At 44.3% G+C, this 15,852-nt stretch overlaps 1 protein-coding gene and 1 long non-coding RNA gene across 2 annotated transcripts; both read right to left on the bottom strand.

Moving 5' to 3' along the window:
* Nucleotides 1-4,046: 4,046 nt before the first annotated feature.
* LOC136538630 (uncharacterized) lies at nt 4,047-5,476 on the bottom strand. The gene is made up of 4 exons (XR_010779409.1): nt 4,723-5,476; nt 4,508-4,636; nt 4,221-4,426; nt 4,047-4,148 (listed from the first exon to the last, which is right to left on the bottom strand). It is a non-coding gene; the product is annotated as an uncharacterized lncRNA (long non-coding RNA).
* A 3,381-nt stretch (nt 5,477-8,857) lies between these two features.
* Nucleotides 8,858-13,263, bottom strand: LOC136538629 (uncharacterized). The gene is made up of 8 exons (XM_066530591.1): nt 13,246-13,263; nt 12,336-12,385; nt 12,153-12,240; nt 11,835-12,074; nt 11,657-11,749; nt 11,049-11,153; nt 9,376-9,492; nt 8,858-9,094 (listed from the first exon to the last, which is right to left on the bottom strand). The coding sequence occupies exons 2-8, from the start codon at nt 12,383-12,385 to the stop codon at nt 9,017-9,019; spliced, it is 771 nt and encodes a 256-aa protein (XP_066386688.1). The 5' UTR covers nt 13,246-13,263; the 3' UTR covers nt 8,858-9,016.
* Nucleotides 13,264-15,852: the final 2,589 nt, after the last annotated feature.

The raw sequence follows: 15,852 nt of genomic DNA, 5'->3' as shown, positions 1-15,852 counted from the left end.
ATGGCATGGCCGGCTCCGGCGAGATGACGGCGTCACAGACCTAAAGGATGACCCTATGAGCATCAGTGGTAATCACTGGACCTAGCGCAAGGAAGAGAAGAGGATGGGAGGGTCACAGTGGTGACTAGCCACGTGGAGCACCATCTCCGGTGAGGTCAGCCACGGCGGCGGTGGAAGAAAACGGCGATTCGCCCTTACTAAGGCACAATTGGATCGACGGTGGGGTGGAGGAGGTAGAGAAGATCACGGCGAGGCTATAGACAGACTGGGCAACTCATTTTCGCGGTGGTGAGCATGCACGACGACGGCGATGCTTGGTTGGAAACAGAGGAGTTGCTACGGCTCGGTGCGGCGCACGGTGGAGGCGAGAGAGAGGCAATGGAGCGGCGAGTGCGTTCGAGCAGGCGCTGGCCTTCTTCTGGAGCTCGGACGCACGACGTGGAGACCTCGACAGCGCATGCACGCCATGCAGCGATCATCTCCTGAGCCGGTCGGCCATGGCGACACTGACCGTTTTCTGAAAATGGCGATTCAGTGTTCGATGACTATGACAGCGAGTATTCATCATGTCAACACGGCTAAACCAATGATCCTTTGCAAAAACTGTGTACATGAAAAATGTAGGTCAACCATCCATCTACAACTTCTTTTCAAGGACTATGATCTAATTCGCCATGGATCAGCAGTTACATCAAGCCAAAGTGGGCTTGATCCAACTGAAAATGTAGTTATGACTTAGAATATTTTCTAAGTGTGAAATCAGCATGGAATTCTGACTTGTGGGCCATGTTTGAGGCTGTTCCACATATTTTCATGAGTTGATCATAAAACAACTTTTGTTCCTTGATAAATTAGCTACAACTTTAGTAAAGAGTGCACAGCCATGCAAAGTCTCTAAGTTGGTCTTTTGAATCAGTCAAACTGTGGCACTCTAGGGGTCATTTCAAGTCAAACCTCTACCAAGGGGCAATTTTGTTATTTTGATCTACATGAACAATGTCCAAACAATTACCCTAAGTGTAGTTAAGGTGTATTAGACCATGATCAACCACCTTACACAATTGTTATACCATTTTTCTAATGATCACATGTGATGAAGTAACAAAACAAGCAATTCACCCAAATGTTGCAATGCAATGTTTCACATGTTTCATGACTTTGTTGTCGTTTTATACTTGTCACATTACTACCATATTGCCATGTTTCAAAGTATGAGACATTCATGTTGCATTCACATGTTACACCATTACTATTCACAACAATTAAGTATGAAACACACACAGTTGAAAAATGTTGCATATGCATGTTTCAATAACAATGGCATGATGGGATAGATGATGCACATGTTTATGAAATGAAATGCAATTAGTGGAAGCCAAACACCTAGGGTGTTACAGACAAGATACCAATGGTGATAATGTTTCTTAATCTCTGCCGCAAAGCCTTCTCAATTCATCCGTTTTCGAAATAAAAACGAACTGGCATGATGGAATGCTTCAAGTTGTGTCCTACATAACAAGATGTAACAAGATGTAACATATGTATGTACAGGTGGATGGTGCTCACCGAGGAAGACCAAAAGGCACTAAAAAACCGTTGCTGCATATATTAATAATCTCGTAGGTCGTCTCATACAAAATCATGTAGAATGTTATGATGTAGAGAGAAGAAAGCTGAGAAAGTCATCGTTGTTGTGTGAAACAATCGCCTCACACTCTAAAATCTAGTTTACAATTGGTTGAGCGGTTTATGGGGATGAGAAAGGCTACCCGGATTAGAGTCACATCACAAAAGATAGAAACATCACTCGGTAAGAATGTTCGTCAAAGATTTAGGATGAGCCTATCCCTCCAAAACGAGGAGAGGAGATAGACTCGTCTTCAGGTGTCCACGAGTAGAGCTTCAGCATAGGGTGACAGACAGGAAGGCAGGACTAGACCCATAGTGGGGGAGGGCCATAGCTCTTTTGAAAAGGGCGGGGCAAAGCTCTTCCTCTCCTACAACTAGCGAAGGTGTTATAGCGTGAGGAAGCGCGACGCTTGGCCAAGTTCATCGCAACAAAGCCCCTCACTCCAGCCACGCTCCTCACCTTGTAGTACCCGGCTAGCGAGGCAGCTCGAAGCAGATCAGCCATGCTCCTCACCGTAGGGTGAGATTTTTTTTAATTTTAACACTTTTTGAAAACTAATTTTAAATCTAATACTGTCTGTTTTTTTAAACTAACACTTTTGGCCACGCCTATTGCCCTGGCGCGGCCAAATGCCTATGCCATGCCATGCATGGTGGCACGGCAGAGGGCTGACGTGGCGGCGACTGGAATCGCTGACCGATGACGTGGTAGGGTCTGCCGCGCCAAGGTCGATGGCGCGACAGTGCCACGCCCTGATTCGTGGCGCGGCAGAGCCGAATGAAAACCCACGGCCAGTCCTGCCTGCCCGAGCAGCAAGCCTGCCTGGCCGCCGCGCCCGCCGCCCGCCCAACGGTACCTGGACGGTTTAATCAGAACGCGCCATGCCGATAGTGGGAGTTATTCTAAGTATTGCTTGACGTAAAATCAATAGTGGATTTGTTTCTGTCTTTTGTTGAATTTTTTTACGGCCTAATAGGGAATTTGATAAGCCAATGATATTTTTCCGTCTTTCATAATACGGTTAACCACCATGTTAACTAATCGATTACGAAAAAAATGGATCGGAATGAAATGAATATTTTTTAAGGGAACTTATTTATTTGGCTTTTTGGCCCCATATTGTAGGATCGGCGGCGACGCGACTATGGACCCCGGCTTCCTCGACCCCTCGCGCAAGACGCCGGCCACCAGCGTCGAGATACCCCAGGACTGCCGGTTTTCGAACTAGTTGCTACTTAATCTCGCATGCAGTGATGCCGCGACGCATTGAAACGAATATGAAACAAATAAATAAAGTCCGTGCGCAAGTTGACAAGCTACCACATAACATTTTCATTGGTTTGACATAAGTTCGACATAACATAACCAACTAAGCCTGCAAGTTTCAAACGCCAATAATAGTTCGACCTAACAAACTAAGACCCAGGAGTGTAAGGATCCCTCGGACGCCTATGTCTCTTCGAATTTGTTGGCAACACATTGGGAGTATAGTCAACGTCGGTGTGGTCACGTCGCCGATGTGTATGGCTCGTACCCTGCAAGTATATGATATGTACGATTACTTAGAATTCTTTATGATCGTTAGTTCATGTAGCCTACGTATTTAAAGAAACTACCTTTGTTAGTACATGTGAGGCTTCTTGGGTACCAAGCGAGGCACCACCTAGCCGAGACATGTCAATCTCGTCCTACGGTCAATCGTCCCACTGGTCGTGCTGTCTGCGGAAGCCTGGGAGGTCATCGTCGTCGTCGTTGTCCTCAGTTGCAGGGTCCTTCCCAGCGCTATGATGTGGTGGTGTACGCACCGTGGAAGTGGCACATGTCACCGGCTGAGAAGAGTCGGCTGGTGTCCTCAAAGAGGCTGAAGACGTGTCACCTGACCGCGCCGGGAGTGGCGGTTCCTCACAAGGAGCGTCCATGCAGCTCAGCTTTTGAGCTAGCTTCCTACAACTCTTCTTCACCTTCTGCATAAATAGACGTTAAAGTTAGTGCCAAACGCATATACACTAAAGAAACAATTTCGGAACGGACTAATTTATGTTTACCTCCCCAAAAGCCTTGAGAACGCCTAGCCCCTGCCCTCTAGACTCGTGAAACCGGAATGCTGCTTCGTTGGACAACCGCGACAATTGTGTCGCCTGGGTATAGAAATGTGGTTGAACAGTTTTAGTATACATACTTAATACCAAATGGATAACAAATTGTACCATTCAAGTATCTTACCATGTATCTTTGTAGCGGGGCTCTCTGTAGTTGTGTGTCCTCTCTAGTGGCAACATCGTACACATCTTCGATCACTTCTTCCTCCGAGTCCTCATCAATCACCTCCTCAGTGTATGGGGGCTTGATATGTGTCCTCGTAGACCTGTGAAGCCAGCGCAGGTACTTATCGAAGGTGTGTTGGTCGTGTGGAGGACCCGCATGGACCAGCTGTCATTCCCTAGTCTCCCACAAGTGGATGTGCGTGTTGTGTGTCATGTGCCAATCCTTGGTCTTGTACCTCTTCCTGCAGTCATACCTGCAATAAAACGATGTTAGTTGTACCACACACACCTCTGAATTGTAGCTTTGTTATTAATTGATAACACACCCGTGCAATCCTTGGTTGGTGGAGTAAAGTGGTGGCGTGCAGCCTGTCATTCTTCCAAACCGTCTGCAGACCCTGACGGGCAACTGAAGCTCGACCATATGGAAGAAAATAAGAGGGACATTGCAGCGATACTCCTCTGACTCATCCCTAGTGATAGGACTGAGATAGTACTGGAGCTCCGGAGCATCCCAAGGACACCAATGCACCTGGACATTTCATAATTGAGTTAGGCTATGATATAGTGTAGATCGAACAAGACACATGTATGATAGTAAAGAGAGCGTAACCTGGTGTTGTGTCAAGATGTCGACACCGTCCGTGTACTCCCTGTACTTGCGCCTCACGTTCCCTCTAACTAACTCTGATTTTGTCCAGATAAACAGAGCTGTAGGGAGTGTATCCTGCCTGTTCCATTGCTGCATTGAACACGATAATGAATTAGCCATTAATAAACTCATCATATATAACCATATCGAAGAATATAATGAACCAAAGTACTTACCGGTAAACCAGTACTAAGGGGCCTCCCAACGGGCCATCGTTCCCAACACCAAACCTGGAGTAGGTACGAGCAACCTCCAAGGTTCGCATACCCTGAGGTGCGATGGCAGGCAACACATAGCTGTCGATATGTCCATGCTAGGACTGTGCTACCCCAGCTGTACGACGCTATGTTCTCCCACAGCTGGCGTAGTATTTCAAGGAAGATCTAACTGATGGTGTTGCCCGAGGTGTCTGGGAAGAGGAAAGCACCAAGAAAGTGACAGAGCCACACTCGAGCGAACATGTCGATCTGAGCCTCCTCAGCCTATGAGTCCAAGTAATCAAAGAGCTCCGTTGAAAGCTCTAGTTTGGTTTTGGTGAATTGATGAAACCCTAAGTGCTAACCTAGTTTATCAAGTGATCATGACATAGGTAGCACATTCCAAGTGGTGAAGCAAATGAAGATCATGACATGATGATGATGATGCCATGGTGATGATCAAGTGATTGGACTTGAAAAAAAGAAAGAGAAAAACAAAAGGCTCAAGGTAAATGTATAAATAGTAGAAGCTATTTTGTTTTGGTGATCAAGACACTTAGAGAGTGTGATCATATTTAGGTTCGATAGTCATACTATTAAGAGGGGTGAAACTCGTATCAGAATGCAGTTATCAAAGTGCCACTAGATGCTCTAACTCATTACATATGCATTTAGGATCTAGTGGAGTGCTAACACCCTTGAAAATATTTGTGAAAATATGCTAACACATGTGCACAAGGTGATACACTTGGTGGTTGGCACATTTGAGCAAGGGTTATAAACTTCACCGGTGGAGTGTCCGCCCGTAGAGTGCAAATAGTCCGACGGTGCCACCGGCGCCCTAAACTCAGGTGAACGTGGTCACTGTAAGTGACCGGACGCTGGTCTCTGAAGGACCGGCGCGTCCGGTCAGTAGCAGCAGAAGAAGCGCAGCATCGGTCGTCGACCGGACGCTAGCGCTGAAACGATCGGACACTGGCTGGCTGCGTCCGGTCACACTGACATGGTCATGCACAGGGGAAACACCAAGTGACCGGACGCTGGGGTTCAGCGTCCGGTCACTTTGAGCTGCTATGTCTGGTCATCACTTCACCGTTGAGATCGGGCGATCAACATTTGAAGAGAGGGGACACATGGCACGCATCGCGTGACCGGACGCTGAGGTCCAACGTCCGGTCAATATGACCGGAGTGTCCGGTCACCCCGTGTTGTGCCTAGTGAAGGGGTACAACGGCTATATTTCGTGGGGGGCTTCTATTTAAGCCTCATGGCTGGCTCAAGCTCACTCTCTTGGCCATTTGCATTAACATAGCAACCTTATGAGCTTAGCCAAAGCCCTCCCACTCATCTCTATCATTGATTCATCATCTTTGTGAGATTAGGAGAGAATCCAAGTGCATTGCTTGAGTGTTGCATCTAGAGGCACTTGGTGTTCGTGTTTCGCTGCGGGATTCACTTGTTACTCTTGGTGGTTGTCGCCACCTAGATGGCTTGGAGCAGTGAGGATCGTCGAGCGGAGGGTGGTGATTGTCTCCGACTTCGATCGTGATGATTGTGAGGGGTTCTTGACCTTTCCTCGGCGGAGAGCCAAAAGACACTCTAGTGGATTGCTCGTGGCTTGTGTGATCCTCATCTTATGTTGGTTGTGCGGCACTCTATTGAGGGTTTGACGTGTGATGCCAATTAACTCGTGAACCTCCAAGTGAGTGAATCGCCACAACAAGGAGTAGCTTATCGGCAAGCAAGTGAACCTCGGTAAAAATCATTGTGTTCATCATTTGATTCCGAGGTGATTGACCTTCATTGGTATTCATTCTTATGATTGATTGGCTCCTTCTTCGACATGACAGTATAAACAAATTGCTCACTCTTATTACATTACCGCAAACTAGTTATCAAGCTCTTTAGTGTAGCTAGTTATGAGAGCTTGTTAGTTTGGTTAGTGTGGCTCTTTAGTTAGCTTTTGAGAGCACACCAACTTAGTGTAGTGTCATAGCTATTGTGTAGATAGAAACTCTATAAACTAGAATTGTGGTATGTGGCTTGCTATTTTAGTAGACTAGCGCAACACTTGCTTCGTCTTATAATTGTCTAACCAGTTTATTAAGTGTTGTTGTAGAAATTTTTAATAGGCTATTCACCTCTCTCTAGCCATTAGGACCTTTCATCCGTGATCCAGACGACGAAACACCGGAAGTTTTTCTGAAATTTACCAAAGAAAATGAGACCACATGAAAGCAATGCAAGTATTAAATAGGCTTCAATTTCTCACTTATTTTTCTTGGAAGCCTCATCGTCCGGTGGAAGAAAACCAGTAAACTGAGCCACCGGTTCCCTACAGTAATCGTTGTCAACTATCCCTGTCACTGGAAGTCCCCCAACCGAAGGCCAAAAATAGCCTTCACGTCCTGCATGGTCAAGGTTATTTCGCCACAAGGTAGGTGGAACATGTGGGTCTCAGGCCTCCACCTGTTATATGAATAGAACAACTGTTAGTTGTCTCAAATTTGTTACAAGAAAGTTTACGCACAAATAATGCACTCGCATCTATCTACAGCTACAGTAAGTAGTGTTGGGTCAAGGGGCGGAAGACCGTGGTTGACAACATGGATAAGCCCGAGGAAGCCGACACGCTGTATGTACGGCGCATAACGCTCGTCCCACTGGTACGCCTTAGTGTGTGTGCGGGGCCTCAAAGTAGGCAAGGCCACCTCTGCGTCGTTGTCACTCAAGATGTGTGCTCGGTGCTGGTCGTCGTACTCTACCTCAAGAATGGGGTACAACGGGTGCTGCATGGAAGGGGTCATACTGTTATAAATTGATAAACTAAGCGTTAGAGTATTCAAATTAACAAAATTCAAATTAACATTATGTAGCATTGCAAAATTTGAACTTGTTATGCAATACGAACACAATATGAAAGCACATGTATATATTCAAAGTAACATTAACAGACATATCACGCACTAGTAACATAAACAACTTTACTAGGAATATAAGCATTTGACGAAACTTCATGAAGTCATCAAAATCGACGTATCACGCACTAGTAAATACCGACATTTGTAAACTAGTATCTATACCCAAAATCCCTAACTAAATAACTAACTATAAACTAAATAATAAATACATAATCAATCCCTAAACCCAAAATCCTAACTATACTAGAACACACAACCTCAACCTAAAAACTACCTACGTAAATCACAAATAAATTCACTAACATAACTATCCTAAATCATTAACTATCTTAAATTTGACAAACTATCATAAATCAATAACAATCATAAAACACTAACTATCCTAAATCACTAATTATCCTAAAACAATAATAATCAAAATAACATAAAATCAAGATGGAGGTACCTTAAGAGCGGGCGACCTTGACGCACCGGCGTTCGTGGCGCAGCCTAGGCAGGCGCTGCGCGGCGGCAGGGCACGTGCAGCGAGCGATGCGCGGCGACGAGCGGGTGGGCAGGGGTGTGTGCGGGCGGACGGGCTCGCTCGCGATATTTATTTGGCCCAGCCGCGCCATGCTCCGTGACGCGACACTGCCGCGTCAAAATCGGTGGCGCGACAGAGCCCTACCACGTCAACGATCGCGATTCCGGTCGTCGCCACGTCAGCCCGCTGCCGCGCCACCATGCATGACACGGTACAGGCATTTGGCCACATCAAAGCAATAGACGCGACCAAAAGTATTAGTTTAAAAAAAACAGACAGTGTTAAATTTAAAATTAATTTTTAAAAAAGTGTTAAAATTAAAAAAAGAATCTAGGGTGAGGGGTGATGCACGCGGGGCAGACCGTAGAGAGGACGCACATGCACTAGAGTGGCTCACGGTTTTGGTCCACTACTGATAGGTGAGTCCCATTTGAACCGATCACCCCAACCAAACAAAGAACAGAGGTAAATCTATCCCTCTCAACCAAGCACAAACAAACACATCTAAGACACCACCATTCCGATTTCCGAAGGTATAATAGGCGCAACAACCTGGCCTCTCAAAAAACACAAGTACTCGTAGCTCCCTACAACATGCCCTAACTATAATCCATTGTCGTCACTCGTCAGACAGCATGCAACTTGCTCAAGCAGCCTGTTAGGATAGATAAGCAACCAAAACCTTTCGCACTGGTACACTGCAATCAAAACTGTGCTGTTGTACATAATGACATATTTTATAAATTTTGGACAAGAACTGCTACCCTTTTTTTCTCTGAAGGGGTGCATCTCAAGTGAACACAGAATCATTCAGGATCCAACAAAACAGTCAAAGCTCACTGTACTTTCTTGCTAGGGATTCTGCTTTGTGCTCGCTGCCAGCAGTCACAATATAACCAGCTCCAACCTGAAAAATGGGAGATTGAAGAAATAAATATGAATTTAAGCTTTGCATCCATTTCAGTTAACAAACTGGTAAGCAGCTGCACTCCACATGATAAGACCATCACTGGGCAACTAAGGAGCTCCACTCCTGATCAAGATTAAATCACTATAGACCTTGACAGTCCAAAAAACAAACTTTTGGCCACTAATGATTATTTTTCTAATAAATAAACCTAGGAAGGCTATGACACAACGGAAGATATTGCTGGCCAATTCTGCTAAAGGGAGTACAGAAGAGAGTACCTGGCAATCTTTCAGAACAGCCCGTTCTTGCAGTTGAACATTATTACATACAACAGAACCTTGGATGTGGCAACCATCTTCCATAACAACGTGATTCATCACAACAGAGTTGACAATCTGCAGGAAATGATTTCTTTCATGAGAAGGAAACAAAGAAGCTTTAAACCAGAATGGAACTTAAATCTGGCATGGATATCTAAAAGGCCAAACAGTAATTCAATTAAGCATCAAGATATAACTGCAAGACAATCACAAAGGATTCCTTACAGAGAACAAACATCTATTACCACCTAAAAAGCGTGAGGAGGTTTCATCCACAGCTATTTCGTGCGCACCCCAGGCTATGGAACCGAGACCGAACCCACGTCTGCGCTGTCTCCCCACGCCCGCCCCGCATGCCCCCAGGCCGTATGGTGCATGCCCTCATGCATTGCGATGCAGAGTCCAAACCCAGGCCGTTGCATGCCGTGTAAACAGCTGGTGCAATACGGAGCCGAGACATCATGCTGATGCCATATACCTTCTTTTTCCTTGGAAAATAAAAAACATGAATACACTACCAATACTAGAAAGCAATACGCAGGAGCCGCCGCTCAACAAACACGCAAGCCGTAAGTGGCTTGCCCTGCTAGCAGTGGGATCCACTCAAACAAGAAAGGAGCATTTGCAAATGCTTTTGTAAGCGTAATTAAATTAATTATTAAATGATTAAAACATTTACATGTATACTGCAGGAGTAAACGATAAGAGAAATTATTATTGGTTTTTTTTTAGGTTTTTGGAGAACTTATGTAATGCTTGGGTTTCCAAAGCACACCAAAGATGTCATGACAGAAGGTCTTTTGATTTAGTTTTTGACTATTAAGAAAATTAAATGATAATAAAGATCAGGGAATGTGCTTTGTATTTTCTATGTCTAAGCCACAGGCCAAGTGCGTCGCTGTCGGGCAGACCCAGTGCCGGAGGCTCCCACATGAGTGGGGTCTGGGGAAGGAAAAACCGAGGCAAGCCTTCCCCACGCAAAATCCGCGGAGAGGCTGCTTCGAACCCGCGACCTGGTGACGTGGACAAAAGTTTGTGACCCGGTGCAACGCACAGGCACATATCTAGTATATTATCAATTGCATCTTGCTAGTTAACAGAAAATCTTTGAAAGGTTTATGAACATTGACTCCTTTTGCAAGGAATACAGCATGATGGCGAAGAATAGTAGTATAGAAATATGGATACCCATGCCTCTGCAGGGAAGGTTATATTAAGGAACGCACTGAAGCCTAAGCAAGCTAGATCTAAAAGAACACTACTGGTTACAAATACAACCAGTTTCTGTGCCCTGTAATGCACACCCAACATGCCAATTCCTAGTTTTGCTACATAAGCCAGCAAGTACAGCTTTTAGCATGATATCAAGGTAGTAACTTTTTTTACCGAGAGCAATGTTTTCAAGTCGTCCGATTAATCGTGATTAATCACGATTAATCATCCTAATCGGTCCCTGCTGACTGATTAGGGGTACCGTCGACTTGTACAAGTCATCCGATTAATAGCGATTAATCGTGATTAATCGTCCTAGTCGGTCCCATGGCGACTAGGTTCGACTGGATGACTTGAAAACATTGACCGAGAGCATACAAAAATCATTAAAATGGAATAGCAAGTCACACTGGAATTACCTTTACATTGGAACCAATTCGGCAATGACGACCAATTACGGATCGCTTCACACTACACTTGTCACCTAGCTGTGAACCCTCAGCAAGAATACAATGTGGTCCTATCTAAACAAACATAAAATACAACACAATAAGCCAAAATAGAAATTGTAACCATTTCAAACATCAAACATCATGCAGAATTGGATTAAAAAATCTCATTATTAATGTACCAAAAGCACTTTTCCTCTGAAGTCAAATAGATAATCAAGACATGCAACCAAACATTGTAAAGTTTGATCATTGGCATGCATTAAAAAGTCTTAGATTTGTCACATGAAAAACCATTATTAATCTCTCAATAAAAGTACTTTCATGTCATGATCCCTCTTTAAATGCTTGCCAACATGGCAAAGTAATCACAATTTTAACTGAAGCATACTGATATTGAAAACCCACAAATGAAAGATCAATATTATCTTAAAGCAAACAAATCAATATTTTCATATATATACGCAACATGGTAGCAGCTAACATAATCACATCCTAAATTCATTTCACGATATGTTCTCTGTATTTTCAGGCGACCATCTCATGATGCTAGATTGCTAGTACTTCAGCAGACTTACTGTAGTCTTTGATCCAAGAACAGAGGATGGGTGGATGATATTGTTTTGTGCGGAGAACGAATAACCAGACAGGTGGCTAGCTTCCCCTATAACCTTCAATACAAAATAATAATAACTTAATCATGATTCGATAGTGGTGCATGTGACAAAATAATTCCCTGTAGAATGAAATCCTTACATCTCGATTGATATCACAATATGATTGAATTGAGTTCAAGCGGTGACAGTATTTGCTTTTAGTAGCAATATAAGCACAGCACCTATGTCCACCACTTGATCTTGATAGTACATTCTGTTTGAAAGCAGATGATGCAATGACACGATGCTGCGACAAACACTGCAAATTACCACTGGACTGAACAGCACTGCTCCCAGTTTCGTCAACTGCTGTTCCACTGCCACCTGATGGAGCTGATCTCTGTTCATGTTTACAACAGTTAAATACTGCTTCAGATGAAAGTGTTACATGTTTACATGTTATTAAGCATGAGCATACCAATTGACTCCTAACTAAATACGGGAGGACTTCAAGTCTAATGCTACGGTATGCTTCCTTCTGTTCCAATACGTCCTGTAATATTGTCCTGTGACCAGCAGTAAATTATGGCTTGAGTGTGAGCATATTTAAAAGAATGACCCAACAAGACATAACAAAAGGTTTAAAAAAATATAGACTAACCTCTTAAAAGCATAAAGATGTGCATCCATTAGGTCACTTCGAATTTCCATCTAATAAAAGAAGAATATCATATTTAGTTTAATTTATAGTTCATCAAACCAATCAAACTGAGTGCTTTTCTGAATTTAAATTAAACCAAATCATTACAGACCGATTAACATGACTGTTATTAATTCACATTAAAATTTTATATGAACATCCAACAAAAATGCAATTATTAAGTGTCTAAGTACCGTATATCGCAACTAAGCTATCAAGGGACTGAGACCGTTTAAAAGGAAAAAAGAACTTGACCACAGGGAGAAGACTTCACCCTGGCTTCGCCTTTAAGGAGTGCCCAACCATGGCTGGCTAGAAAACTCGCAGAAACCAGTTCTCAGGAGAGCTGGCTGGCAAGTGGCGAGCCTCTCTACTGGAGGTTCTACCAATTGAGCTATCATTCAGTTCCCAGAACAGATCGTCCATAAAGGGACGATAAGTTTCTTCACTTGCTTTCTTAGAAGAGTATGACTCCTATATTACCAGTTGTTGTGTTACTTGTAAACAAATAACGTGGTGTACACAGACAACAAAGAAAGAATGAATAAGATTTTTACAGACTTCTGACAGCTAAGTTGTGCTTTTGTGAAGTTTGAGGTTATATCAGATTGCCCCATCAATCAATAAAATTCACAGACTCAAAACTTTTCATCAAGTAATGTGTCCATAGCTAAGGTACTAAAGTTTTAGCCCAAAATGAGCATGTCTTGCGATACCAACCCACAACTTTGTTAAAAGGAGGTTCTAGAAAAACAAAAAACAAAGGGTGAATTAAGCTTTGAAATACATTTATATTTGGTAACATCCTATACCAGTGCCCATGATGAAGAGGGCATACAGGAGCAAAAAGAACCAAAATAAAATAAAATACCTCACTTCAAATGCCAAATCATTGGATTCTGTACATTATTGACTTCCAAGACCTGCTAACCGTAACATAAGACAGAACGGCCGAAACAAAAGTAACAAGATTACTCCATGCACCCCCTAAGATAATCATATTCCAAAAAATAAAGGAATACCCAAACTCCAAAGGACGACCATACAGATACTGTTCAATGTCATAATCCAACAAACCCAGCAATATTTAACATGATTAAAGGCCAGTATATATATGAAATAGAGAAGACAAATAGTAAGGAGATGTGTTTTATAATTTATATAGGAGAACATTGTTGAAAGCTGAAATAGACTTTGTGAAAGTTTCCAATTTTCCGATGCTTCCAACGGAAATGAAGAGGTGTGAGTTATTAATTATTACTTATCAGATTTGTGCAACTCATCATGATTTGTGCTTGACAGTCAGTATAAACAGCAGCTACTTTGAGTCTGTAAAGCTAGCTTATTACTGTGTGAACATCGAATTATTCTAGTGACAGGTATAGTACCAAATCAATAGCAATATAGCACAAGATTTTTCCCGTGTTACAATACTCCACAGTTGCCATGCCTAAGGGGTGTTTAGATCTCAGGGCGTAAAAATTAGTCATCGTACGATAATAGGCTAAATGTGAACTAATTTTTCTAATGGCCTGTCAAGGGCCTCGAAACCCTTGACTGGCCGGACCTCGGCTACGTAGCTCGTAGCCGCCGTCGTCACGCCGGCCGAGGTTATGCCCTCAGCCGTCGGCTTACAGAGAAGAGAGGTAGATTAGAGATAACTTCTTGCTTGCCCTCAATTGGTTTCCCATACAAGCATATATGGCTCTCGGCCCCAAACAGAAGGAGAAGGCTCTCCTTAATTGTAGGACTAATCTTAACAAAGAAATAACTAACAAAGGAAAACAACTAATCAGGTGGCTAACTTCCTCCTAGCCACTCGCCTGCCCTTCCTGCGTCCTGGCTGCGCGCTCGGCCTCCCGGCGCACGTCGCGGGCTCGCCTGCGCCTGGCGTACGTGCGCCCGCACATGACATCTCTTCCCGCCGTCGAAGACCAGCTCGTCCTCGAAGCTGAAATCAGGGAACCGAGCACGGAAAGTCGTCGTAGTCCTCCCAGCTTGCCGATGCGCCGGCTCATCTTGCCACTGGACCAACACCCTGCCGTACCCCGCGAGCCAGCCGAACCGGCGGTGACCGCCGCAGGCACCGGCACCATAGCGCCGTTGTGGGTTGGTGGCAGTGCCGGGGGGTGTTGCAGGCGGCGTGCCAACGAACTTCTTGACTGCACCCCAACGTGGACCACATCATGGAGGCGGGGGGCCCCCTGGTGGAAGATCGAGCCGGACAGCCACGGCGTTGATGACCTCCCCGACGCGATACGGCCCGACGAAACCGGGGCTTGAGCTTGCCGGTGGTGGTGGTACGTGGCAGTGCCGCTGCTGGGGCGCTTGCCGGAGCAGGAGGAGTGCCCAGTCACCAACTTGGAAAGCCACTGGACGATGGTGCTGGTCGTAGAGGACATTTCATAATTGAGTTAGGCTATGATATAGTGTAGATCGAACAAGACACATGTATGATAGTAAAGAGAGCGTAACCTGGTGTTGTGTCAAGATGTCGACACCGTCCGTGTACTCCCTGTACTTGCGCCTCACGTTCCCTCTAACTAACTCTGATTTTGTCCAGATAAACAGAGCTGTAGGGAGTGTATCCTGCCTGTTCCATTGCTGCATTGAACACGATAATGAATTAGCCATTAATAAACTCATCATATATAACCATATCGAAGAATATAATGAACCAAAGTACTTACCGGTAAACCAGTACTAAGGGGCCTCCCAACGGGCCATCGTTCCCAACACCAAACCTGGAGTAGGTACGAGCAACCTCCAAGGTTCGCATACCCTGAGGTGCGATGGCAGGCAACACATAGCTGTCGATATGTCCATGCTAGGACTGTGCTACCCCAGCTGTACGACGCTATGTTCTCCCACAGCTGGCGTAGTATTTCAAGGAAGATCTAACTGATGGTGTTGCCCGAGGTGTCTGGGAAGAGGAAAGCACCAAGAAAGTGACAGAGCCACACTCGAGCGAACATGTCGATCTGAGCCTCCTCAGCCTATGAGTCCAAGTAATCAAAGAGCTCCGTTGAAAGCTCTAGTTTGGTTTTGGTGAATTGATGAAACCCTAAGTGCTAACCTAGTTTATCAAGTGATCATGACATAGGTAGCACATTCCAAGTGGTGAAGCAAATGAAGATCATGACATGATGATGATGATGCCATGGTGATGATCAAGTGATTGGACTTGAAAAAAAGAAAGAGAAAAACAAAAGGCTCAAGGTAAATGTATAAATAGTAGAAGCTATTTTGTTTTGGTGATCAAGACACTTAGAGAGTGTGATCATATTTAGGTTCGATAGTCATACTATTAAGAGGGGTGAAACTCGTATCAGAATGCAGTTATCAAAGTGCCACTAGATGCTCTAACTCATTACATATGCATTTAGGATCTAGTGGAGTGCTAACACCCTTGAAAATATTTGTGAAAATATGCTAACACATGTGCACAAGGTGATACACTTGGTGGTTGGCACATTTG

This window comes from Miscanthus floridulus, chromosome 2 (assembly GCF_019320115.1).
Source record: "Miscanthus floridulus cultivar M001 chromosome 2, ASM1932011v1, whole genome shotgun sequence".
In the NCBI taxonomy this organism is placed as follows: Eukaryota; Viridiplantae; Streptophyta; class Magnoliopsida; order Poales; family Poaceae; genus Miscanthus; species Miscanthus floridulus.
This window is presented reverse-complemented; position numbering and strand designations above follow the sequence as displayed.